Here is a 26,865-nt window from a genome sequence, read left to right on the forward strand (position 1 = left end):
GGTACACCCGCAGTGATACAGAACCCTACAGTGCAAAAGGAGGCCATTTGCCTCATTGGGTCTGTATCAAAAGATATAATTTCTTTATATAATTTCTTTCCCCTGTTACAACATATGGAGTCTGCTGAACTATCACTGGAAAATCCCAGGCAGAGGCCAAATGCTTCCTAAATTTTGGTGGCAGATCAGAGGGAATAAATGGTCATTTAGCTCCACCTAGCTGTGGATTATGGAGTTTGCCCAGATAGTGACTTGGGGCTAAATCAAACCCCACAACCACTAAAGACGTATGTCTAGCACAAGTCTTCACAATCGTAATTGGCTGCAGATGCAAAATAATCAAGAGAGGGGGAGAGAAAAAGTCATTGAAAAAGTCGGTCATTGAAGTTTGAAATTTACAAGCAACTTTCTGACCCACTTCTTACAACTTGTACTCATTAATTTCCCAGAGGAAGTAGTTAATTATAGAATCATACATCACAGATCATTGTGTTTGCACTTGAAAGAGCTTCACTGGTAACCTAACCTCACCCTCTCCCTATAGCCCCTCAAATTTTATTTTCTCTGTAAAAAAGCAGAGGGATTAAGACAACTAGCAGCTAAATACCGTAATTAGTCTTTTTCTCATTCTATTAAGCAACACCAATCCATGTGTAAATTTTAAAAAATGACAGAAACAATTTAAATCCCAGAGCTTGATCTACTTAATTCGCATCCATCCACTATGTTAGACATTTACTGTCACCGGCAAACAGTGGCAGCAGTGTGCACAATCTACAAGATGCACTGCAGCAACTTAACAAGGCTCCTCCGACAGCACCTCCCAAACCTGTGATCTCTACCACTAGAAGGGACAGGCTACAGATGCATGAAAACACACAACCTGCAAGTTCCCCTCCAAGCCACTCACCATCCTGACTTGGAAATATACTGCCATTCCTTTACTGTTGTTGGGGCAAAATCCTGGAACTCCCTCCCCAACACAAGGGGGCAATACCTATACCATATGGACTGGAGTGGTTCAAGAAGACTGAAAGTCAAAGAGCTATTTGGCTAACTCCTGCTCCTACTTCCTACTCCTCCTGCTCACCATCACTCTCTCAAAGGCAAAGAGATGGGCAAAGATTGGCTTTGCCAAACATTCCCACAGGCCATAAATAAATAAAGCAAATATGACTCAGGGTGGGACCGATTATAGAACCAATTTGGTTTCGTGAAAGGAAAATCATGTTGAACTAACTTATTGGAGTTCTTTGAAGGAATCACACATGTTGTAGATGAATGGGAACTGGTGGATGTACTGTACTTAGGCACTTAATAAAGTGTCACAGCAAAGGTTATGTGTAAAATTAAAGCTTAGGGTGTAGGGGTAACATGCTGGCATAGATTGAAGATTGGCTAACAGGAAACAGTTGGCATAAATGTATTTTTCTTGTTATCAGAATGTGACAAGTGGGGTGCCACAGGGGTTGGTGCTGGGGCCTCGCTATCTTTTACGATTTGTATAACTGACTAAGGGACTGAAGGTACGGCTGCTAAATTTGCTGCCATAACAAAAATAGATAAAAAAAATACATTGTGAAGAGAATGTAAGGAAACTACAAATAGACACATAGAATTAAGCAAGTCGGCAAAAATCTGGCAAATGGGATATGATGTGGGAAAATGTGAAATTGTCCATTCTGGCAGGAAGAATATAAAAGAAACATATTATCCAAATGGTGAGAGGTTGTAAAGCTCTTGGTGTCTTGGTGCATGATTCACAAAAGGTTAGTATGCAGGTATTGAAAATAATTAGGAAAGCTAATAGAATGTTATCGTTTATTGTAAGGGGAATTGAATACAAAAGTAGGAAGGTTATGTTTCAGTTATACACAGCAATGATGAGACCATATCCAGAGTACTATATCGGCTTCCTTATTTAAGGAACGACCTAAATGCATCTTAAGAAGTTCAAAGGAGGTTTGCTGCATTAATACCAGGAATGGGTGGGTTGTTTTATGAGGAAAGGTCGGAAAGGCTGGCTTTGAATCCACTAGCATTTAGAAGGATAAGAGGCAACATGATCAAAACCTTTAAGAACCTGGCAGGGTGGATGTGAAAAGGGTGTTTTCTCCTGTTGGAGAATCTAGAACTGGGGGTCACTGCTTAAACATAACGGGTCACTCATTTCAGACAGAGATGAGAATTTTTTCTCGGAGGGTTGAGAAACTCTGGAACTGTCTTTCATAAGAGGCAGTGGAAACAGAGTCTTTGAATATTTTTAAGGCAGAGCTACAAGAATTCTGGATTAAGAATAGGGTGAAAAGTTATTGGGTGGAACGTAGGATGGAAATGTCAATCTGAATAGCTATAATCTAATTGAATGGCAGAGCAGGCCTAAGGGGTCAAGTGGCCTACTCCTGCTCCTAATTCGTGTGCAACCACAGAAGAATTTCACTCACCTGGTTACTCCACCAAGGACTACAGCTCCCACAACCGTCCCGCTGCACACAATCATCCATTTTCCCACGATTCGGTCAGTGGCAGCATTTGGGGCAGAGGTTGCCCCAGACTGTGCAGAGACTTTGGTAACAACAGAACTCATTCCCTTTCTTGCTCCCCATTGTTTCCACCAGCGAGTTAACTGAGAAAAAGAACAAACAAAACATTATGACTAACTCCCCTGTCAGCACAATCTGATGAAAATCACAATGGTTCTAAAATCTTACCACACAGGAGACCATTCACCCCATTGTCCCTGTGCCAGCGCTCTAAAAAAGCTATCCAATTGGATCCACCCCAGGCCCCTCTTCCCCACAGCCCTGCAAAATTTACCTTTTCCAGTAAATTACTACTGAATCTGCTTCCACCACCCTTTCAAGAAATGTTTTCCAGATCACAACTCATCTAAACCTCTGCTTTGTTAACCCTGCTTAATATTGTTGACAGGACCCCGCATGGGAGACAAATCAAGGACGTTAGAGCCCTTGAGTTCCAGTTCAACTAGGATCAGTGTCAGAAAGCAGAAGGTGATGGTTGAAGGTTGTTTTTGGATGCCTGTGAGATGTACCAAATTGAATTGGTGCTGGGCCCCTTGCTGTTTATAGAGTATATTCATAATCTAGCATGGGGAGTAGTTTTGCAGCAGACATGAAAATTGGCAGTGTGGTAAATAGTGGGGAAGCAAGCCTTGGATTATAGGGTATGGATGAGTGCTGGTTAGATGGGTAGATCAATGGCAAATGGAATTTAACCCAGTAAAACTTGTGATGTGTTTAGGGAGGACAAACAAAGCAAGGGAATACGCAATAAACAGTAGGACATTAGAGGTTGTATGTCCAAAGATAAGGTAAGGTGGCATATTGGATACTCATGGGGTGGCACAGTGGTTAGCACTGTTGCCTCACAACTCCAGGGAATGTAGGTTTCATTCTGACCAACCTCACCTCATAGAACAATCCTTTCATCTCAGCAATCTGTCCAGTAAACCTTTGCTGCTCTCCCTCTAAGATAAATATCTGTCTTTGAGATAAGGCGAAGCAAGTCTGTTTCCAATGTTGCCAGTATTAACTAGGAGCAGCATGGTTGCACAACGGTTAGCATTGCTGCCTCAGTGCCAGGACCCAGCTTGGGTCACTGTCTGTGTAGAGTTTGCCATGTCTGCCTGGGTTTCCTCCCACAGTCCAATGGTGTGCGGATTAGGTGAAGCGGCTACGCTCAATTACCCCTTAACGTCCTCGGATGCGTAGGTTAAAGGGATTAGCAGGGTAAATACATGGGATTACGGGGATAGAGCCTGGGTGGGATTATTGTTGGTGCAGATTCAATCAGCTGAACGGCCTCCTTCTGCACTAGGGTTTCTGTAACTTGCCTTTATTAGCTGACGCATAGCAGAGAAGAACACAGAAGTTATGGCAAATTTGTATAAAACAATCATTAGGCCACAGCTAGAATACTGTATGCCGTTCTGTCACCATACTCTAGCAAAGATGTGTTTGCACTAGAAAGAGTATAAAGGAGATTACCAGGATATTGTCTGGGCTGGAGCATTTCAGCTACGGCGAGAAGCTGGCTTTGCAGGGGTTGTGTTCCTTAGAGGGACCTGGTCGAGTGTACAACATGGACATAGGACAGAAAGTGTAATGTTTGAACTATGTTAGGGGTTGTGCGTTTTACCCATGCACACATGGGTTTAAATCCCATCCTCGTTGCCAATTTTCTTTTTGTAATGTCCTAATTAAGTTAGCGCTTGTGGATTTTAAGTAAAAATTGATGTGGTTTGCATCTGTAGATTCAAATTAACAAATTTATTGAAAGAGACATTCCCGGTGCAGAGTATAAACTGAAACAATCAGCAGCCTGTGCAACATCCTAATGACATCACCTTCAAAGCATGTGATCATCCCTTAAAGCAATCAAGCAACCAATTAAATATGTAACAAAGTAAGAAACTTTTCCTCTTAGTAGAAATCAATAACCAGGGGGCACAGATGTAAGGTAAGGGGCAGGCAATTTAGAGGGATCTGGAATCACTGTCTGAAAGAATGGTAGAGGTAGGAACCCACACAACATTTAATAAGCATTTAGATGAGCACTTGAAATGCCATAGCATACAAGGCTAGGGACTAGGTGACGGAAAATGGGTTTAGGATAAGTGTTTGGTGCAGACACAATGGGCCAAAGGACCGAGTACACAAGACCTAGAAGGCATTTCAGCCCTTTGGCCTGCTTCACCACAGCTGATCTCATCCCTACCTCATCTCCATTATCCCACCCCCTTCCCCACAAACCTTCATTCTGCTATTAAGAACCAATCTATCTCCTCAAATTTTAATATTCCACTGCCCTCTGGGATACAGAATTCCACAGATCTGCGATCCTTTGAGTTACGTAATTGCTCCTTATTTCTGTTTTAAACCTGCCTCCCCTGTCGGAACATAGCAAACTCAAATTCTACCTAACTGGGCACCAGTGGTTAACATTGCTGCCTCAGAACCGAGGGACTCAGATTCAATTCTAGCCTTAGATGACTATCTGTGTGGAGATTACATGGTCTCCTTGTGTCTGCGTGGGTTTTCTCTGGGTGCTCCAGTTTCCTCCCACAGTCCAATAACGTGCACATTAGGTGGTTTGGCTAAGCTAAATTTGAGTCCCAAGATGTGCTGTGTGGGATCTTGCTGTGCACAAACAGGCTGGTGCGAGAAAGTATTTCCTCGGCCACGGAGCGCTCTTTTAGCTATCCAGGTGAAAGGAGCTATACAAATGCAGCAACTCCATACCCCTACCCCCACCCCCACCCCCACCCCAAGATTCAGTCCTCACCATCCTGGGCCCACACCAAGCACCTCTCCCCAACCACCGGGGACTGGGGTGAAATGTCCCATTTCCCACCCCCACTCTCCAACCCCACCCCCCCCACCCCCACTCTCCAACCCCACCCCCCCCACCCCCACTCTCCAACCCCACCCTCCCAGTCTTGCCCCCTTTGCCCAACGCTCCCCCTCCACCAGCCCCCTCTTGCCCCCAGTCCCGGGTCTCTCTGTCCCTGCTCCCACTCCCCCCCAATCTCAGTCCTGTTACCCCGCTCTCCTCACCCCCCCCCCCCCCCCCGGCTCCGGTCTCCCTCGGTCTCCCTCGGTCTCCCTCTCCCTCTCCCTCTCCTCCCCCGGTCTCTCTCTCTCACTCTCACCCCGGGGCCTGGGTTTCTCACTCGGCGACACAGGCCGAACAGCAACATCGCCCGCTCGGTTGCAGCAACCAATCAGAGCGCCGCTTACTGCCGGGTGCAGAGGCCCCAAAACCCCGCCCCCGCGCTAACCACGCCCCTTGACCCCGAGCTGACCCCCGCGCTAACCCCCGCCCCCTGTCCCTGACCCCGCGCTGTGTCATTCTGTCAGGTGACGCGGGCCTGCTCGGCGAGTCCGGGGTGAGTCAGCGGGTTAAACACAGTTTCACTCAGACACTGGCAGCGGTATCGGGTTTCCAGCACCAAGCAGCCTCTCAGATCATAGCAATGGACTCTTCATTGTCACCGTATGACATTGCCCATCCCCGGTTACCATGGAGACAGTGCCATCCTCGCCCAGAGCCACCCTGGGCATCAATGGCTTCATTCACTGACCAGTCCGGCACACCACGCTTTACCCCTGACCTGTGTGGCACGGTGCACTTTACCACTGACCACTGGCACAGTGTGCTTTACCCCTGACCGTCAGGCACAGTGCGCTTTACCCCTGACCCATCTGGCATGGTGTGCTTTACCACTGACCATCAGGCACAGTGCGCTTTACCACTGACCATCAGGCACAGTGCGCTTTACCCCTGACCCATCTGGCATGGTGTGCTTTACCACTGACCACTGGCACAGTGCGCTTTACCACTGACCACTGGCACAGTGCGCTTTACCACTGACCGCTGGCACGGCGCGCTTTACCCCTGACCGCCTGCCATGGCGTGCTTTATCCCTGACCGCCTGCCATGGCGTGCTTTATCCCTGACCGCCTGGCACAGCACACTTTATCACTGACTGCCTGGCACAGCGGGCTTTAGCCCTGACCGCCTGGCACAGCACGTTTTACCCCTGACCGCCAGACAAGTTTCTGAATTCAAGCTCACATTCCAGGAATTTGAGCACAAAATCCTGGCTGACACTCCCAGGGCAGCACTGATAGAGTGCTGTACTGCCGGCGATGCAGCCTTTTGGGTAAGACATTAAACTGCCCTTTCAGGCTAAAGTAAAAGATCCCAAGGCCCCACTGTGAAGCAGAGCAGGTGGGTTCTGCTGGGAGTTTGGGACAATATTGTCTGCTACTCTTTAATTTGAAGCTGGTGTTTTTATCCCTCATCACATGATCAGAATGGCTGCAGTCACATTGACTTCAGTCCCATTCCTGTTCCTATTCGCTGTACAGGAGCCACTCCAGGACTCTGATACTAGAGCAGTAAGGGTGACTGCAGGATTTCCACACTGACAGGTAACTTTAGCCCAGCAGCCTTTTGAGAACTTTTCGTCCCAAGCACAGGCAATTAAGAAGGAATTTGTGCTGCTGTAGGGTCTTTCCTGACTGCAGAATGTTCTAAAGTGCTTTTCACAACTATTGAGCGATGCTTTTTGAGATAAAGTCGCTGCTGCAGTTGCAGGAAAACACGGCCACCAATTTGTGCCCACTAAGCTCGCACACAGCTAATCTGCTTTTAACACCATTAATTGAAGGGTTTAGGAAGTAGCTTGTCTGGAGTGTGAATGTAACTGCAAACCTTGGCAGCTGTCAACAATTAGCCCCAAACTCTTTTCTATTGAATGAGTGCACGGGACTTCAATGCAAAATTCACAGTTTATGCTGCCAATATTTAGACTTTAGTTTCCAGGGTGTTTGTGCCAAATGGAAAAGAGATGGAAAGGATTTGGTCAACGCTTCTACTTGCACTGTAACAGTGACATTAACTAATTTTGGATGTTGAAAACCAGATTTCTGATCAGCCTTGCATTTCTGGTGTTTATTTTTCACAGTAACGTCATTGCAGTGTTAATGTAAGCCTTACTTGTGACTAATAAACTTTACTTTTATCCCTGATTTGATTTATTATTGTTACATATATTAGTTACCATACAGTGAAAAGTACTGTTCCTTGTGCGCTATACAGACAAAACGTACTGTACGTAGAGGAGGAAAGGAGAAGGCGCAAAATGTAGTGTTACCATCATAGCTAGGGCGTAGAGAAAGATCAGCTTAATGTAAGATAGGTCCACTCAAAAGTCTGATGGCAGCAGGGAAGAAGCTGTTTTTGAGTCAGTTGGTACATGACCTCAGACTTGTGTATTTTTTTCCCTGTCACTGAGGAGTGATAACCACATATCCTGTACATTTTTCCATGTAGAGTTTTGTAGCTCTAAAAGGATTAATCTTTGTGTAGTTTTGCATTTTAATGTCATAAAATATCTTGCATTCTTCTCGACCTTGTCACAATCTCTGGACATCCCAAAATGCTTGACCATCAATAAAGCACTTCTGAAATATAGAGTGGGATTTTAAGCCTGTACTTTCTGTGCGGCAGATCACTGGAGGGGCAGAAGCCGGGAATCGCAAATCTTGCAAGATTGTAACCTATTTTTCCCACACCAGTGACATAATCAGGATCATTCCACACTGGGCGAGAACCTGATTTCTCGCTGACCTGATATCATGTCAATGATGTTCTCAGTGGGTTTGGCCAGATGTTGAGGGGATTCCTTTGGAGGCGCAAAGGTCAGTTTAGCCCCCGGAGGGGAGGACATTAAGAAGGGTGCCAGGCAAAAGGCGGGGAATTATAGGCCGGTTAGTTTAACGTCTGTGGTAGGTAAAATGTTAGAATCCGTCATTAAGGAGGAAATTGCGAGGCATCTTGAAGGGAACTGCTTGATAGAGCAGACGCAACACGGTTTCATTAAAGGGAAGTCGTGTCTGACAAATTTACTGGAGTTCTATGAGGATGTGTCTAGGGCAGTGGATAGAGGAGAGCCGGTGGATGTGGTCTTTCTGGATTTTCAGAAGGCGTTTGACAAGGTACCTCACAAGAGGTTATTGCAGAAGGTCAGGGGACATGGAGTTGGGGGTAGGGTGTTAGCGTGGATAGAGGATTGGTTGTCAAATAGGAGGCAGAGAGTGGGGGTCAATGGGTGCTATTCAGATTGGCGGTTGGTGACTAGTGGGGTGCCCCAGGGGTCGGTGCTGGGGCCTCAGCTATTTACCATTTATATAGATGATCTGGAGGAGGGAACCGAGTGCAGGGTGTCGAAATTTGCTGATGACACCAAGATTGGGGGAAAGGCAAATTGTGCGGAGGGTGTGGAGAGTCTGCAGAAGGATCTAGATAGGCTGGGCGAATGGGCCAGGAAATGGCAAATGGAATTTAATGTTGGCAAGTGTGAGGTGGTCCACTTTGGTAGGAAGAATGGTAGGAAGGACTATTACTTACGTGGCGAAAAACTGCAGCAGGCGACGGTGCAGAGGGACCTCGGGGTCCTTGTGCATGAGTCGCAAAAACCCAGCTTGCAGGTGCAGCAGGTGGTCAGGAAGGCAAATGGGATGCTGGCCTTCATAGCGAGGGGGATTGAATATAAAAGTAGGGAGGTCTTGCTGCAGCTGTATAGGGCATTGGTGAGGCCGCAGCTGGAGTACTGTGTGCAGTTTTGGGCGCCGCACCTGCGCAAGGATATTTTGGCCCTGGAGGGAGTGCAGAGGAGGTTTACTAGGCTGATACCGGAGTTGAGGGGATTGAGCTATGAGGAGAGGCTGAATAAACTAGGCTTGTACTCGTTAGAGTTTAGAAGAATGAGGGGAGATCTCATTGAGACGTATAAGATGATGAATGGGATGGATAGGATAGAGGTGGAGAGACTCTTCCCGCTCAAAAAAGACAGTAGGACTAGGGGGCACAGCCTCAAGATAAAGGGGAGGCGGTTTAGAACGGAGTTGAGGAGAACTTCTTCACTCAAAGGGTGGTGAATCTCTGGAATTCTCTGCCCGTTGAAGTGGTGGAGGCTGCCTCGCTAAATATTTTTAAGAAGCGGGTTGATGGGTTCTTGATAAGAGAGGGGATTAAGGGTTATGGGGAGAGGGCGGGAAAGTGGAACTGAGCCACAACAGATCAGCCATGATCTTATTGAATGGCGGGGCAGGCTCGAAGGGCTAGATGGCCTACTCCTGCTCCTATTTCTTATGTTCTTATGACATGACCTGGTACAGGTTGGTGGTGCTGTCCATGCCGGGGTGGGTTCCAGGGGGAACCTCGTTGCAGGGGCTCATCTGTTTATTGGGGGAGTAAACCTATTTGTGACACTGCTTCGGTATCTGGGGAGTCGCAAATGGTGCCAAACATTGTGCAGTCATCTTCGAACATTCCCTCTTCCAAACTTATGATGGAAGGAAGTTCATTGATGAAGCAGCTGAGGATTGCTGGGCCTAGGACACTACCCTGAGGTGATGTCCTGGAATTGAGAGGATTGACCTCCAACCATGTTTTGTGCCAGGTATGACTCCAACCAGCAGAGAGTTTTTCTCCTGATTCTCATTGATTCCAGTTTTGCTGTGGCTGTGTGATGCCACACTCAGTGAAATGCTGCCTTGATGTCAAGGGCTGTCATTCTCACCTCACCTCTGGAACTTAGCTCTTTTCTCCATGTTTGAACCAAGGCTGTAATGCATTCAGGAGCTAAGTGCCCCTGATGAAACACAAACTGGACATCACTGAGCAGGTTATTGCTGAGCAGATGCTGTTTGATAGCACTAGTGATTCCTTCCATCATCTTACTGATGAATGAGGGTAGACTGGGCGGTAATTGGCAGTTGAATTTATTCTTTTTTTTGTCTACAGGACAAACCTGTACAATTTTCCACATTGCTGGTTGGATGCCAGTGTTGTAGCTGTGCTGGAACAGCTTGGCTAGGGGAATGGCAAGTTCTGGAGCACTATTGATGACCCCTTCCATTATTTTAATGATGATCAAGAGAAGACAGATAGGCTGGTATTGGCTGGGTTGCATTTGTCCTGCTTTTTGTGTACAGGACACACCTGGGTTATTTTCCACATGGCAGTACTGGAAGAGCTTGGCTAGGGGAATGGCAATTTTATTTATTAGTGTCACAAATAGGCTTACATTCACACTGCAGTGAAGTTACTGTGCAAGTTCTGGAGCATGAGCCTTCAGTACTATTGCTGGAATATTGTCAGAGCCATAGCCTTTGCAGTATTCAGTGCCTTCAGCTGTTTCTTGATATCATAAGGAATGAATCAAATTGGCTGAAGTCTGACATCTGAGATGCTTGGGGACCTCCAGTTGAGGCCAAGATGGATCATCCACTTGGCACTTCTGGCTGAAGATTGTTGCGAATGCATCAGTCTTATATTTTGTACAGATGCGCTGGGCTCCCCCATCATTGAGGATGGAGTTATTTGTGGAGCCTTCTCTTCCAGCAAGTTGTTTAATTGTCCACCATCATTCACAGCTGGATGTGGCAGGACTGCAGAGTTTAGATTTGATCTGTTAGTTGTGGAATTGTTCAGCACTGTCTATTATTTGCTGCTTATGCTGTTTGGCATATAAGTAGTCCTGTGTTGTAACTTCACCAGATTGACACCTCATTTTCAAGTATTCTTGGTGCTGCTCCCGGCATGCCCTCCTGCACTCTCCATTTAACCAGGGTTGATCCCCTGGCTTGGTGGTAATGGTAGAGTGGGAGATATGTCAGGCCATGAAGTTACAGATTGTGGCCGAGTACAGTTCTGCTGCTGATGACCCACAGCACCTCATGGATGGCCTGTCTTGAATTGCTAGATCTGTTTGAAGTTTATACCGTTTAGCACGGTGGTTGTGCCACACATCACAATGGAGAGTATCCTCAGTGTGAAGGTGGGACTTTGTCTCCACAAGGACTGTGTGTTGGTCACTGTTACCGATACTGTCATGGACAGATACATCTGCGGCAGGCACGTTGGTGATGTTTCCCTCTTGTTGGTTCCCTCACCGCAGTCCCAATCTAGCAGTTATGTTCTTTAAGACCCAGTCAGCTTGGTCTGTGGTGGAACTATGGAGCCATTCTTGGCGATGGAGTTCCCCACTCCAGGTACATTTCGCATCCTTGCCACCCTTCAGCTGATGGTGGTGCATGGGTGTGATTGGTATGTGGTAATCAGCAGGAGGTTTCCTTACTCATGTTTTACTTGGTGCCATGTTGACTCCTAGGCCAACTCCTTCCCATCTGTATAGCAGTGTGCCTCTGCCTCTGCTGTGTCTGTCCTGTTGGTTGGAGAGGACACACCCAGGTATTGTGATGGTGACGCTTGAGACATTGTTTGTGGAGCAGGCCTGAATGGCCTACTCCTGCTTCTAATTTCTGTGTCTGTAAGGTATGATGACTACATCAGGCTGTTGCTGGTTTAGTCTTTGAGACAGTGCTCCCAACTTTGGATGCGGAAAGAACTAGGTCGTGATAGTAAATTGAAACCAGCAAAGAGTTTTCCCCTGATTTCTATCGATTCCAGTGATGCCACACTCCGTCAAATGCTTCCTGGATGTTGAGGGCAGTCACCCTCGCCTCACCTCTGGAATTCAGCTCTTTTGTCCTTGTTCAACCCAAGGCTGTAATGAGGTCAGGAAACCTGCTGATTACCATGGACCAACATCACCGTGCCCCTAGCTGATGAATCAATACTCTTCCATGTTAAATACCACTTGGAGGAAGCACTAAGGGTGTCAAAGGTACAGAATGTACTCTCGGTGGGGGGCTTTGACGTTCATCATCAATAGCTTGGTGGCACCACCACAAACCAAGCTGGCCGGGTCTTAAAAGACACAGCTACTATGAACAAAGAACAGTACAGCACAGGAACAGGCCCTTCGGCCCTCCAAGCCTGTACTGATCACGTTGTCCTGCCTAGAGCAGCTGCATGTATCTGTCTATTCCCTGCCTGTTCATGTGTCATGGGCCAGACTACAGGGGGTGGATTTGCTGCAGGGAAATCCAGCGCAAATTACTCTCCATCTCTCTTATAATGAAAGGGAATATCTCCAAAACCTCATTGTTTGTAAATGTTATTAATTCAGCAATATATCCCTCCTTTGAGGCAGCAATTCACATTCTGCCAGGTCTAGATGCATCTATTTCCATAGGCGTTGGCATTTGATGGCTCATTTCTCTTACTTCTTACCATCAATCTCAGCATCTATCTATCGGTCCCCCTATCTGATCTTTTTTATTCTGTTGACATAAAGATGGGCATGCTGGCTTTTGCAGCATCTCCTACAACAACCCATTCTTTCAGACTTCAAACCCACGGCGTTCTTCACCTCGGTCAGATTCCCCTTTCCTCTGTTAGCCTGCTGAAACCCAAGGTTGGCCAGACCTAACCACCACTGGTTGATTCAAATGGCCTTCTCTCTGATCAGAACGTTGGGATGTCTTGTTGAAGTTGTACAAGACATTGGTAAGGCCACACTTGGAATACTGTGTACAGTTCTGGTCACCCTGTTATAGAAAGGATATTATTTAGCTAGAAAGAGTGCAGAAAAGATTTACTAGGATGCCACTGGGACTTGATGGTTCAAGTTATATGAAGAGGCTGGATAGATTGGGACTTTTTTCACTGGAGTGTAGGAGGTGATTTTATTGAAGTCTATAAAATAATGAGGCGCATAGATCAGCTAAATAGTCAACATCTTTTCCCAAAGGTAGGGGAGACTAAAGTTAGAGGGCATGTTTAAGGTGGGAGGGGAGAGATACAAAAGGATCCAGAGGGTGGTGAGTGTCTGGAACAAGCTGCCAGAGGCAGTAGTAGAGGGGGGTACAATTTTACCTTTTAAAAAGCATTTAGACAGTTACATGGGTACGATGGGTATAGAGGGATATGGGCCAAATGCAGGCAATTGGGACTAGCTTTGTGGCAAAAACTGGGTGGCTTGGACAAGTTGGGCCGAAGGGCCCGTTTCCCTGCTGTAAACCTCTATTACTCTACTGGTGAAGTGTCTTGTGCTGTGGGCCTTTACTTTATTTGGAAAGGTACTGCCTTGGAGACTGATTTGTGCCCGTTGGGAAACAATGATTCTGACTGCCAGTCGATGATTTATGGAATTTGCATACATACATAACTGTGCTTCCAATTCTGCTGTCTGTCACTTTAATAACACCATCTATTGATCCATAGGGTCGGATGGCAACAAACATTCTAATGGAAGTGTGTGTGGATTCAGTGGAATCTGCTGTCAATGCTGAGAGGGGAGGTATGTACCAGACTAATCTTGTATTTTTCATTTGACTGAGGCTGCTGCTTAGACTATAAACTGTCCTTTGTATTTTGAGTTTTAATTTACCATGTCTCAGCCTTACTTGGAGCAATAAGTACAACCGAGGATGTGAACTGGGATTGGATTGTAACCAGTCAGCATCACGTAGTCACAGTCTGTACAATAAGGTGCGAAACAGCACCTTTAACATAATAAAATGTCCGCAGGAGTGTTGTCAAACTAAACTTGACACTGAGTCACATTAGGACAGGTGACCAAAAGCTTGGTCAAAGAGGGAGATTTTAAGGCGCATTTGAAAGGAGGAGAGTGAAGCAGGAAGGTGGAAGAGAACTGGAGCTTGGAGTCCAGGCAGCTGTAGGGATAGTCACCATCGGTGGAAGATTTAAAATCAGGGATGGGCAAGAGTTCAGAACTGCAGATATCTCAGGAATATTGTGGAAGGAGATTGCGGAGGCGGAAGGCACAGAGAGATTTAATAGCAAGGATGAGAATTTTAAAACTTAGACATTGTTGGACCGGGAGCCAATGTAGGTCAGGGAGTACAGGTGATGGGTGAGTGCGACTTGGTGAGAGTTAAAATATGGGCAGCAGAGATTTGGGTGAACTCACATGGAGGGAAGAAGATGGAGGGAATTCATCAAAAAGTAATCAATGCTTCCATCAGTAAGTGTCGTGGAAAGTAGAGATAAGCATAAGGGAGAAAGGAATAGGGAGACATGTTGGCGAAGATTTTGTTGTGCACTCATCAGATCAAAAGCAAGACTTCCAAATTTCAAGCAATTGCAACAGTTTATGCAAAACTTATTGAGGTTGTTTGAAATGTGCATTCTTGCTTTTGTCCTAATGAGCTTAAGACACATATCTTCAACATGTCTGTGTTGGGGTGGAACGGTGGCACAGTGGTCAGCGCTGCTGCCTCAGCACCAGGGACCCAGGTTTGATTCCTGGCTTGGGTCACTGTCTGTGAGGAGTTTGCACATTCTTCCTGTATCTGTGTGGGTTTCCTCTCGATGCTCCAGTTTCCTCCCACACTCCAAAGATGTGCGGATTAGGCAGATTGGTCATGCTAAATTGATCTAGTGTCAGGGGAATTAGCAGGGTAAATATGTGGGGTTACAGGAATAGGGCCTGGGTGGGATTGTGATCGGTGCAGACTCGATGGGCTGAATGGCCGCCTCCTGCACTGTAGGGATTCTATGATTCTATGAAAGTTGAGTGAAGAGTATTAGGAGCAGGCTCGTGTGGAACATAAACAGCGGCATTGCCCTATTGGGCCAAATGGCCTGTTTCTCTGTCATAGATTCTGCGTAATGCCTTGTAAGGTTAAATCTTAGCTGGCCCCTTCACCTTCTCAGAAGAATTAACCCAATTTCTGTATGACCTGGTGACTATTTCCAGAATTCCCTGGAAGCCTCAGCCTTTCTTTTGCTCTGTCTGCCTTTGAGTTGCCTTGACCAGTTCATGTTTGTGATTGTTTTCAGGAGCATGTCGAATTGAGTTGTGTTCTGGCCTAATGGAAGGAGGTGTCACCCCCAGCAGCGGTGAGTGCTTTACCCTGGGTCTGTGGATTGCTAGTCCAGCAACAATACCATTCTGCCTCTGTACTGTAGACTCTACAATTCCCTCTCCTCGCTCCACCAGTTATCCAGGTTGATTGGGGATTTGCAGTGTTCCTGTCGCAGCTAGCTCATTGAGTGCACTGCTTCACAATCAGAAACAACAGTGTGACCTTGATAATGGCAACTGCTGTAGACAAAGCAATTAATTTTGAAACAGAACATTTGTGAGAGACTCTGTACACTCTCTTTTGCTCAAGAGCTCTGTTCTTTGAAGTTTGTGCTGGGCACAGTTTCACAGTTGCAAAGAATCCTTTGGCACCACACACATGACCACTCTTCATGGCATGAATCTAGTCAGAAAATTCTGGTGGGGTAATCAATTGGAGGAGGCAATCCTGTACTTGCTTGGCAGTTCCCGAACATATTTTTCAGCTGGCCACTGGACATCAGTCAGCAACAACTTATATTTATGTGGTACGTTTAACACAACAAAATATCCCAAGATGCTCCTCATCAGCATTATCGAACACAATTCGACACTGAGTCAGGTTAAGAGGTGTTAGAACAGGTGACAAAAATCTAGATCATAAAGGAGCATCTTGAAGGAGGAGGAAGAGAGTTGAAGAGGTTTAGGGAAGGAATTCCACAACTGAGAAGCCCTGGCAACTGAAGGTACAGCACCAGCAAGTGGAGCAACCAAAATCAGATGCACAAGAGGCCAGAATTGGAGAAGCGCAGAGTGTGTGTGACTGGAGCTTGATCCAGAGATAGGGATGAGGACCACAGAGTGATTTGAAAACAAGGATGAGATTTATGTTTAAAGACAGTTGATTGACTGGAAACCAATCTAGATGAGCAAACACAAGAGGGGTGAATGGGATTTGGGCAGAGTTTTGGAGGAGCTCAAGTTTATGTCGGGTGGAAGATGGGAGGCCTACAAGGAGAGCTTTGGAATAGTCACCCTGCCTCACTGACACTGAATGGGGAATAAAATTATAGTGCACCAATGTGAGGCTTGTTTAATCAGTATAGCCCAATGCACATGAAGAAGTGCAGGCACCTCAGGCCATGAAGGGGGTACCCTCGCTATTTGATTTATTATTGTCACATGTATTAGTGTACAGTGAAGAGTATTGTTTCTTGTGCGCCATACAGAGAAAGCATACTGTTCATAGAGAAGGAAATGAGAGTTCAGAATGTAGTATGCAGTCAGAGCTGTGGATCAACTTAGTGTGAGGTAGGTTCATTCAAAAGTCTGATGGCAGCAGGGAAGAAGCTGTTCTTGAGTCAGTTGGTTTGTTACATCAGACTTGTGTATCTTTTTCCTGATGGAAGAAGGTGGAAGAGAGAATGTCCAGAGTGTGTGGAGTCATTGATTATGCTGACTGCTTTGCCGAGATGGTGGGAAGTGTAGGCAGAGTTGATGGATGGGAGGCTAGTTTGAGTGAAGGAATGGGCTTCATTCACGACCCTTTCTTACAGTCTTGGACAGAGCAGGAGCCCATACCAAGCTGTGATTCAACCAGAAAGAATGCTTTCTATGGTGCATTTGTAAAAGTGGGTTAGAGTTGTAGCGGACATGCCAAATCTAATTTAATTTGGACACATTTAAGGGCTCTTAAGTCATGAAAAAGAAATTGAATTTCAATTTAAAGTTCATTTATTAATCACAAGTAAGGCTTACATTACAATGAAGTTGCTGTGAAATTCCCCTGGTTGCCACATTCCAGTTCAGGTCAATGCAGCTAACCAGCACATCTTTCAGAATGTGGGAGGAAACCGGAGCACCCAGAGGAAACCCATACAGGCACGGGAGAACATGCAAACTCCAGACATACAGCAACCCAAGCCGGGAACCAAACCAAACCGGGTCCCTGGCACTGAGGCAGTAGTGCTAACCACTGTGCCACTCCAGCATATTTTCTTTGGAGAAAAGTTGAAGGGGCTGGTGTAAATAGATCTTTGAAACAGTGAGAGACATGCAAAATAGAAATGGAATAACTAAAGCAGACACAGGACTAGAAGTCAGAAAAAGAAAATAACGTGGCTTAAAAAAGCCGAGATCAGAAGAATTGTTTCCCACACTGTAGCGAAAGGTGGAATGAATTCCCAGCGAACAGAGTTGGCATTGGTCCAGTTGGACACTCATACCCAAACACTGTGGTTTTACTGACTGTTCATTGAGGCTGTACCAGACAGCTCCCATTATTAGTCGTACGTTAATTATATTGTTACAATAGACAGATGAAGGGCATTGATTAATTAAGTACTTAGAGCACCTATAAAGAGAGATTGTTGGGAACCACTGGGCTATTAGGTAGGAGGCATTGATGTGATGCTGCATTCTGTAAATGAAAGAATTATCACAAAGACGATTTGTATCCAGTTTTATATTTCACCATCTGGTTTGGGATCCGCTTAACACAGAACCTTCAGGCTCTGCCAAGCCAGAGTTCAATTTCAAAGCCCACTGCCCAACTAACACCAAAAGTAATGATTTTCACATCCATAACTTTTCCCATCCCTCTACTTCTCTCACTCTTTCCACAATCAAATACCAATCTATGCTTCCATCGCCTACATGATTTCTCTGATGCCACTCTCCACACCCCCTCCCCTCCCCCACTTCCTACTTCCCAAGATACACCCTCTAATGACTCTTTAGTTCATTTGAAATTCCCCTGCCTATGTCCCAATGCAGTCCACTGCTGCGATCCTCACAGTCATGCATCGACACTGACTTCTATCCTGCGATTCACCAATTTCCATATCCTTGTCCTCCTCTGTAACCTCCTTTACGCTTAGGCCCGTCACAACACCTTTGTTCCTCTAATTCCCTCCCTTCACCTACAATCATTGGGAGGGTTTTTCAGGCCCTATCCAGTGGAACCTCCCCCTATTCAACCCAACACATTTTTTCTATTTACCTTCAAGCATCTCCTCGAACCAACCTGTTAAATAGTGAAAGCAGAGGACTGCGGAGGCTGTAAGTCTGAAATAAAAACAGAAAATGCTTGAAAAACTCAGCAGGTCTAGCAGCACCTGTGGGGAGAGAAGCAGAGTGAATATTTTGAGGCGAGAATGACTCTCCTTTGGAACTAACTTACACTCTGGCTGCAGTCTATCACCTCCCAAGACTGACCAGGTGCCTAACTAAGGGGTTTGGAAGCAGCACCATGGACCTGGATTTCTCACCCTGGTCCAGGTTTTAATAGAGCAAATAGAAGAACTGTTTCTTCAGTCAGTGACCAGAGGACATAGGTTTAAAATAATTGACAAGAACACTGATAAATATTTCTCATGAAGTGTTGTTACAACCTGGAATGCATTGCCTCAAAGGGTGGGGAAACCTAATTCCATAAGAACTTTTGAAAGGCTTGAAGGGAATGAACCACAGATAATAGGGAAAAGCTGGGCTATGGAACTAAATTGAAGAGCTCTTTCAAAGGGCGAATACAGACATGATAGGCCAAAAGGCTTTCTGCATTGTAGAATTCTGTGATTGTATGGAACATGTCACCTGTGGAACATAAACAGTCATTGGCGAAGATTTAGAAACATGGAAAGTAGGAGTAGGCCATTTGGCCCTTTGAGCCTGCTCCACCATTCAATATGATCATGGCTGATCATCAAATTCAATATCCTGATCCTGCCTTCCCCCATATCCCTTAATCTCTTTAGCCCCAAGAGCTATATCTAATTTCTTCTTGAAACCACATAATATTTTGGCCTCAGTTACATTCTGAGGTAATGAATTGCACACATTCTCCACCCTCTGGGTTAAAAACAGTTCTCCCCATTTCAATCCTAAAATGTTCACCCTTTATCCTCAAACTATTTCTGGACTCCTGCAACAGGGGAACGTTCTCTTTGAATTTATCCTGCCTCATCCCTTCTCACTCTTCAAAGCTCCAGTGAATATAATCCTAACCAATTTAGTCTCTCCTCATGTGACAGACCTACCATCCCAGGAATCAGCCTGGTAAATCTTCACTGTATTCTCTCCATAGCAAGGAACATTTTTTCTCAGATAAGGACACCAAAACTGCACATAATACTCCAGGTGTGGTCTCACCAATACCCTATACAGTTGCAATTTGAGCGTGGGCTTAGCATGATCTGATTGAGGAAATGGAGAAAATTCTTATCCAGGTTCAAAGTGGTTTCCTCTGACTTGTGTTTTTTTTTACATTGGTTGATTGCAACAGGTCTGCTGCAGGTGGTTAAACAGTACGTGAGGATCCCAGTGTTTGCCATGATACGTCCACGAGGCGGGGACTTCCTGTACTCTGACAGTGAGATTGAAGTTATGAAAGCTGACATCAAGATGGCCAAAGCCGGCGGTGCAGACGGCATTGTGTTTGGGATTCTGACACAGGATGGAAGGGTCAACGGCGAAGTGTGCATGGATTTGATTGGTATGAGGGGTACTATCTGGGGTAAATGCATGGGGTTACGGGGAAAGGGCCTGGGTGGGATTGTGGTCAGTACAGACTTGATGGGCCGAATGGCCTTCTGCACTGTCAGGATTCTCTGAGTCCCACACTAGACCACAGGTGATCCAACCAAACTGTATAAGATGCAAACCAGTGGCACTGCGGTAACATCACTGGCCTAGTAATCGAGTGTCCCAGGCTAATGCTCTGGAAATGAAAACAAACTATGGTGGAAATCTGAAATGAAGACAGAAAGTGTTGGAAAACCCAGCAGGTCTGGCAGCATCCGTGGAGAGAAAAACAGAGTTAGCGTTCTGAGTCGAATATGACTCTCCTTCAGAACTGGAGAGATGTCTGTTTATTTATTATTGTCACAAATATGCTTACATTAACACTGCAACGAAGTTACTGTGAAAATCCCCTCTCTGCCACACTCTGGCACCTGTTCAGATACGCTGAGGGAGAATTTAGCACGGCCAATGCACCTAACCTGCACGTCTTTCAGACTGTGGGAGGAAACCAGAGCACCTGGAGGAAACCTATGCCGACACGGGGAGAACATGCAGATTCCACACGGGCAGTGACCCAAGCCGGGAGTTGAACCCGGGTCCCTGGCGCTGTCAGGCAGCAGTGCTAACCACTGTACCAGTCCCTAGATCACTGTGCCACCCCCTAGGATGTGGAAATATGATAGGATTTTATGCTGTTGAGAGTGTGAAGGGAGCAGGTGGAGCAATATCCAAGGTCAATGATCGGTTAGAGGGCAGGGGAAATAAATGACAAAGATGTCGTGGAGCACATGACAAATGGAGAGGCAATGATGGTGTTAAAGACTAAAATGTTGGGCCGGGATTTTCCAGTCCCAGCTGCCAGAGGATCGGAAATTTCCACCCAAAGTCAATGGATCTGTCTGGTCTGTCACACTTTCCACCCTGCCCGTGACCACTCCCTTTGCAGGTGGCACCAGAAAACCACAACCTTGGTTCAGAATAAATGTCGAAATTAGAATATATCAATGTTTTTATTATTTATGTTCTGGGGACATGGGTTCAAATCCTGCCATGCAGCTGGTGGAATTTAAACTCAATTAATTAATAAATCTAGAATTGAAAACTAGATTCAGTGATTGTAACCGTGAAACTACCACTGACTGTCATAAGAACTCTCAAGGTTCACTAATGCCCTTTAGGGAAGGAAATTTGCTGTATTATCTCATCTGCTCTACATGTGACTGCAGATCCCCAGTAATAGAAACACGGAAAATACCAGCAGGATCAGATCATTCAGTCCTTTGAGTCTACTCTGCCTTTAAACATGATCATGGCTAATCCTCTACCTCAACGCCATACACCTGTGTTCCCCCCGAATCTGTTGACACCTTCAGAGTAATGTGGTTGACTCTGCCCAGCACTCTGAAGTGATCCAGGAAGCCACTGAATTCAAGGGCAATTAGAGCAACAAGTGGTGCTCTTGTTACTGATGCCCACATTCTACGAAAGAATGAGGAGCTTGTTGGCTTTACCATTGAGATGGGTCAGGCTGTATTGCCGCAAGAGTGTTTGTGTTCAGTGACCAATAATGGGAAGTTGGGGCGGGACTGATGGAAACAGGATGTCATGTGATGAAACCTCCAGAAATACTTCCAAGCAGAATTGGCTACCCTATCTGGTGGGAGGTAGGCATAATCTTAAAATTTGAGCTCAGCTGATCAGGGATAATGTCAGGAAGTGCTTCTTCCCACAAAGAGTGCTGGGAATTGAACTCTCTTCCCCAGACATCTGTTGAGGCTGAAGGTCATTTGAAGCTTCCAAAATTGAGATTTATAGATTTTTATTGGGTAAGGGCTGCAGAACCAAGGCTAATAGATGGAGTTTAGATACAGATCAGCCATGGTCTAAGTGGATGATGGAACATACTGAAGGGGGCTGAATGGCCTTCTCCTGTTTGTATATTCCTCAGAACTCTAGGACATTGAAGAGGGCCTTACAGTATAGATAGTTTCCCAGTTGCTTTATGTCCATGTTCTCCCTCTTTCCTGAGGCACTGAGTTGTGTTGGGACACCGTTCCCCAATAGCTGAAAACCACCTCTGAGAAGGAATTAACTTTATAGTGAGTGGGCAGGTAAGTGGAGCTGAGTCCTCAAAAAGATCGGCCATGATGCTGGCCTTCATAGCGAGGGGGATTGAATATAAAAGTAGGGAGGTGTTGCTGCAGCTGTATAGGGCATTGGTGAGACCGCAGCTGGAGTACTGTGTGCAGTTTTGGGCGCCGTACTTATGCAAGGATATTTTGGCCTTGGAGGGAGCGCAGAGGAGGTTTACTAGGCTGATAACGGAGTTGAGGGGGTTGAGCTATGAGGAGAGGCTGAATAAACTAGGCTTGTACTCATTAGAGTTTAGAAGAATGAGGGGAGATCTCATTGAGACATATAAGATGATGAATGGGATGGATAGGATAGAGGTGGAGAGACTCTTCCCGCTCAGAAAGGACAGTAGGACTAGGGGGCACAGCCTCAAGATAAAGGGGGGGCAGTTTAGAACAGAGTTGAGGAGGAACTCCTTCACTCAAAGGGTGGTGAATCTCTGGAATTCTCTGCCCGTTGAAGTGGTGGAGGCTGTCTCGCTAAATATTTTTAAGACGCGGGTTGATGGGTTTTTGATAAGCGGTGGGATTGAGGGTTATGGGGAAGAGGGCGGGAAAGTGGAACTGAGCCACGACAGATCAGCCATGACCTTATTGAATGGTGGGGCAGGCTCGAAGGGCTAGATGGCCTACTCCTGCTCCTATTTCTTATGTTCTTATGATCTTATTGAATAGCGGAGCAGGCTCGAGGCACTAGATGGCTCCTAGTTCTTATGTTCTATCCACGATTTGATTGGATTGGGGAACAGGTTTGGGGACCTGAAATACCAATCATCAGACAAAGAATAAAGATGTGCATTTCTACAGTACTTTCCCCGACACCAGATGTCATAAAGTACTTCACAACCAATGAAGAACTTTTTGAAGAGTAGTTACTGCTGTAATAGGAAATTCCGCAAACAAATTTCCCGCAATTGCTCTGAGACACAAAGTTCTGGGATTAAGTCCCACTTCAAGATTTGAGTAGCTGAAACTCCAGTACGGAAGGAGTGCTGCACTGCTGGAAATGGCATCTTTTTGATGATGAGTTAAACTGGGACCCCAATGTTGTGAAGTTGAGTTTGTGAAGTATGGTCCCTTTAAAAGATGATATTGTGTTCCCTGCCTGGATGTTTAAAATGCAGACGCCTACAGGGTATATAGATTGCAACATTTGTAATGAGGACCAAGCATCAAGGTTGCTTTGGTAACAGGCTTTGCAGGCTTTTGCATTTTGACAGCCTATCAGTTTAAATATCAGGAATCTATCAAATTTGAATTTGCTGTTGTTGACAATGTCAAACCAATCCTGGTGTAGGAAAGTTGATTAGATCATCACAGTTATAAAAAGAGGAACTCAACTGCCTGGCTGCAGTGCAACTGAAGAGCTGCCACACCTCTTCCCCTTAGAGAGGGAAGAACAGTTTTTAGCTGGCAGGAAGCTATCTCTTAAGAGAATTCTTCATCTTACAGACACCGGAATTGAATTTTGCGGAATTTCCTATTACAGCAGTAACTACCCTTCAAAAAGTTCTTCATTGGTTGTGAAGTACTTTATGACATCCAAAGGGTTTCCAAAGCTAAAACACCTAGTTGTATATTTTTTGAGAGTGATTAAGTTTCTGTTATATTATTATTTTTTGGTAATGAAAGGACCTTGTATTTATTTGAACAGCATTCCAGCAGAACCTTACTTTAATCAACAGGTTGATTATTCACTTAGAGTGAGTGTCAGATCTCCCTGTTAAAGAACGCCTAAATGTGAATCAAGAACAGTCTACACCTCCCCAAAACTTAGAACAGATTATGAAGCAAGATATTCCTCTTTGCAGGATTCAGTGTGGCATCTCAAAAAGGGAATCAACCTCTACCTCATAGCCCCAGTCTGTCCTTCAGGTGAAGATAAATATGGCACTATTTTGAAGCAGGGGAGGGGAGTTAGGCCTGATTTCCTGGGCAATATTTAGCCTCAGCCCACATCACTGAAAATGCATCATTATCTCATTGCTGTTTGGGGAGCTTGCTGCGTGCAAATTGGCTGTCACATTTCCTGCATGTAAATGGTGACTGCACTTCAAAAGTACTCCATTGCTTTGGACTGTATTGAGGTAATGAAAGGTGGTGTAGAAATGCAATCATTAGACTTGTGTTTCTATGGAGTGAAACAGTGGAGACGATGGGGAGCTGGGCTCAAGACCTTGTTTGGCAGAATGGTCCATTCCAGTTCTTAAGTTTGAAGTTTTTATTTTCTTTTTAAGTCAACTGATACCTATTCTGAATGTTTAAATATTACTTCTTCTGTTACAGCTGAATCACGACCTTTGTCTGTGACTTTTCACAGAGGTGAGTATGTCTTAACAGAGAGGGAATGACCTTTGAGGAGAAGATAGGTTGAGCCTGAGGTGTTGAAGGGAGGCAAGGGTAGGATGGGCAGAAGGGGAATGTACTGTTTCTGGGAGGATATTGAGCACCAGAGTAGATGGTAGTAGTAAGATGAGCATGAGCATGATAACAGAATGGAAAGGTTATAATTATTAGAAAAGCCTGAACAGCTTTCCCCTGTAGAAAATTGAAGAGTGAGAGGTGACCCGATAGAGGTCTTTAAAATGATGAAGAAGTTCAATAGGATAGACATGGAGGAGAGTTTTTAATTGAAGGGAAAACCAGAATTAGAGACAGCCACTAATAAATTCAGTTGAGAATTTTGGATAACCTTCTTTGTCCAGAAAGCAATGAGAATATGCCACTCAACAGAAATTGAGGCAAAAGTCCTGGATGTACCTCAAGGGAAGCTGGATAATCATATTGGGAGTTAGGAATGGACAGGTATGGTGATGGGTGGGAGGAAGCTAAACAGCATTCACCAATTGGGTCGAATGGCCTGTTGCTGTGCTGCAATTCTGCATAAGGCAGAATTATGATTCACTATGATTGAATAGTGAAGCTGTGCTGACAGGATGAATATCAAAATAGCCAAATTTGGACGCTATGGTGGCACAGTGGTTAGCACTGCTGTCTCACAGCGCTAGGGACCTGGGTTCAATTCCGGCCTCGGCTGACTCTTTGTGTGGAGTTTGCACTGTTTCCTCTGGGTGCTCCAGTTTCCTCCCACAGTTCAAAGCTGTGCTGGTTAGGTTGATTGGCCATACTAAATTGTCCCTTAGTGTTAGGGGTACAAGCAGTGTAAAAAAGTGGAGTTATAGGGATAGGGCCTGAGTGGGATTGTGGAGATTCAATGGGCCTCCTTCTGCACTGTAGTGATTCTGTGATCCTGGAGGTTTGCCTTTGAGCTTCACAGCATTAACAAGTATTTTCCATTAGAAAATGAAGGCTTTGGAGTAGAGTCTGCAATTGGGAGGAGGAGAGGGCTTTGACTGTAAAGATAACATTCTCTGATTTCTCTTTCTGGTTGTTGTACTGGTCCTCTGACACCAGCTGTTGTTTGTGTCCCCACAGCATTTGATATGGTGCATGATCCCACCACGGCCCTGGAGTGCCTCATCTCGCTGGGCTTTGAGCGAGTTCTCACCAGCGGATGTGACAGTACAGCACTTGAGGGGCTGCCTGTCATTAAGCGTCTGGTAGAACAGGTAAGTCTGTGGTTCGGGCAGCATTTTCTTCAAATGCACACACTTTTCTCTGGGACATTGACACTGAGAAATGCCAGAATGAGCTTATTGGGCTGAATGGCCACTTTATGTATCATAGAATGATAGAATCCTCCAGTGCAGAAGGAGGCCATTCAGCCCATCAAATCTGCACCAACCACAATCCCACTCAGGCCCTATCCCCATAATCCCATGTAACGTTAAAGTTAGAATTTATTTATTAGTCACAAGCAAGGCTTTCATTAACACTGCAAAGCAGTTACTGTGAAATTTCCCTAGTTGTCACATTCCAGAGCCTGTTCGGGCGAATGCATCTAAGCAGCACGTCTTTCAGAATGTAGGAGGAAACTGGAGCACCTGGAGGAAACCCATGCAGGCATGGGGAGAACGTGCAAAGTCCATACAGACAGTGACCCAAGCTGGGAATTGAATCCAGGTCCCTGGAGCTGTGAGCCAGCAGTGCTAACCACTATGCCACTCATGTATTTATCCTAGCTAGTCCCCCGACACTAAGGAGCAATTTAGCATGGCCAATCCACCTAATCTGCACGTTTTTGGACTGGGAGGAAACCGGAGCTCCCGGAGAAAACCCATGCACACACAGGAAGAATGTGCAGACTCCGTAAAGACAGTGACTCAAGCCGGGAATTGAACCGGGTCCCTGGCAGTGTGAGGCAGCAGTGCTAACCACTGTGCCACCAAGCAGCCAGTGTCACTGTGTGGTAAATACGATTCAGCGTAACGAAACATAACCTGAACTGTTGAAAAGAAGGGAGAGGGATAAAGCTGGCAGGTCAGATGGGAACCATCATCATAAGAATGTTATTGATAAATTGAACTGGGAACTCATGAGAAATCTTTTACCTAGAGAGAGGTGAGAATGTAGAGCACAAGAGCAGTTGAGGCAAAAGCATGGATACAGTTATAGGGAAACTAGTTCAGCATTGTTCAGACAAAATTCATTTTTGTTTGGAAAAGCATGGGTTAATAAGATACAGGCTGCACAGGTTTGTAAAGTACAAATTGTGCCTGACTGACTTGACTAAGTTCTTTGATGAAATAGCAGGATTGATGGAAGGCAGTGCTGTCAATGAATATACGGACTCTCAAGGTGTTCAGTAAAGCATCATCTAACAGATTTATACGGAAAATGGAGGAATGCGGTATTAAAGGGATGGTGTGATCTTGTGTATATACGTGACTGAGGAGTAGGAGCAGGGACTGGTGAATGAAAGGGGTGACTGAGGGCTGAAGCAATGGATGGATTTGAAAACAAGGATGAGGATTTGAAAATCAATTTTCCTCAGACTGGGAACCGCTCGGTCAACGAACACAGGGCTGAAGGATATCTCGGTTTGAGTTAAGATACAGAGCATCA

General features: G+C 45.5%; 2 protein-coding genes across 4 annotated transcripts in view; one reads left to right on the top strand and one right to left on the bottom strand.

Moving 5' to 3' along the window:
- Positions 1-5,787, bottom strand: part of cox15 (cytochrome c oxidase assembly factor COX15) — a 37,547-nt gene extending 31,760 nt beyond the window's left edge. Inside the window, exons 1-2 of the mRNA XM_080205960.1 lie at positions 5,672-5,787; positions 2,445-2,626 (exon numbers count right to left, since the gene is read on the bottom strand). Of these exons, the coding sequence (XP_080062086.1) occupies positions 2,445-2,626; positions 5,672-5,719 (230 nt within the window). The 5' untranslated portion in view covers positions 5,720-5,787. The remainder of the gene's footprint in view (positions 1-2,444; positions 2,627-5,671) is intronic.
- Positions 5,788-5,886: 99 nt separating this feature from the next.
- cutc (cutC copper transporter homolog (E. coli)) overlaps positions 5,887-26,865 on the top strand; it is a 33,881-nt gene continuing 12,902 nt past the window's right edge. For 2 of the 3 annotated variants that reach the window (XR_013888862.1, XM_080205961.1), the window contains exons 1-6: positions 6,888-6,956; positions 13,663-13,738; positions 15,244-15,303; positions 19,530-19,739; positions 24,187-24,222; positions 25,336-25,469. Coding sequence is in view for 2 of the 3 variants with exons in the window: in XM_080205961.1 (XP_080062087.1) it covers positions 13,669-13,738; positions 15,244-15,303; positions 19,530-19,739; positions 24,187-24,222; positions 25,336-25,469 (510 nt within the window). In the remaining variant the exon portion in view is untranslated. Of the gene's footprint in view, positions 5,909-6,887; positions 6,957-13,662; positions 13,739-15,243; positions 15,304-19,529; positions 19,740-24,186; positions 24,223-25,335; positions 25,470-26,865 lie in introns of those variants that run through there. The other variant, XM_080205962.1, reaches the window with a different exon arrangement.

Source organism: Carcharhinus amblyrhynchos, chromosome 17 (genome assembly GCF_965287045.1).
Source record: "Carcharhinus amblyrhynchos chromosome 17, sCarAmb.v2.hapA, whole genome shotgun sequence".
Classification (NCBI taxonomy): Eukaryota; Metazoa; Chordata; class Chondrichthyes; order Carcharhiniformes; family Carcharhinidae; genus Carcharhinus; species Carcharhinus amblyrhynchos.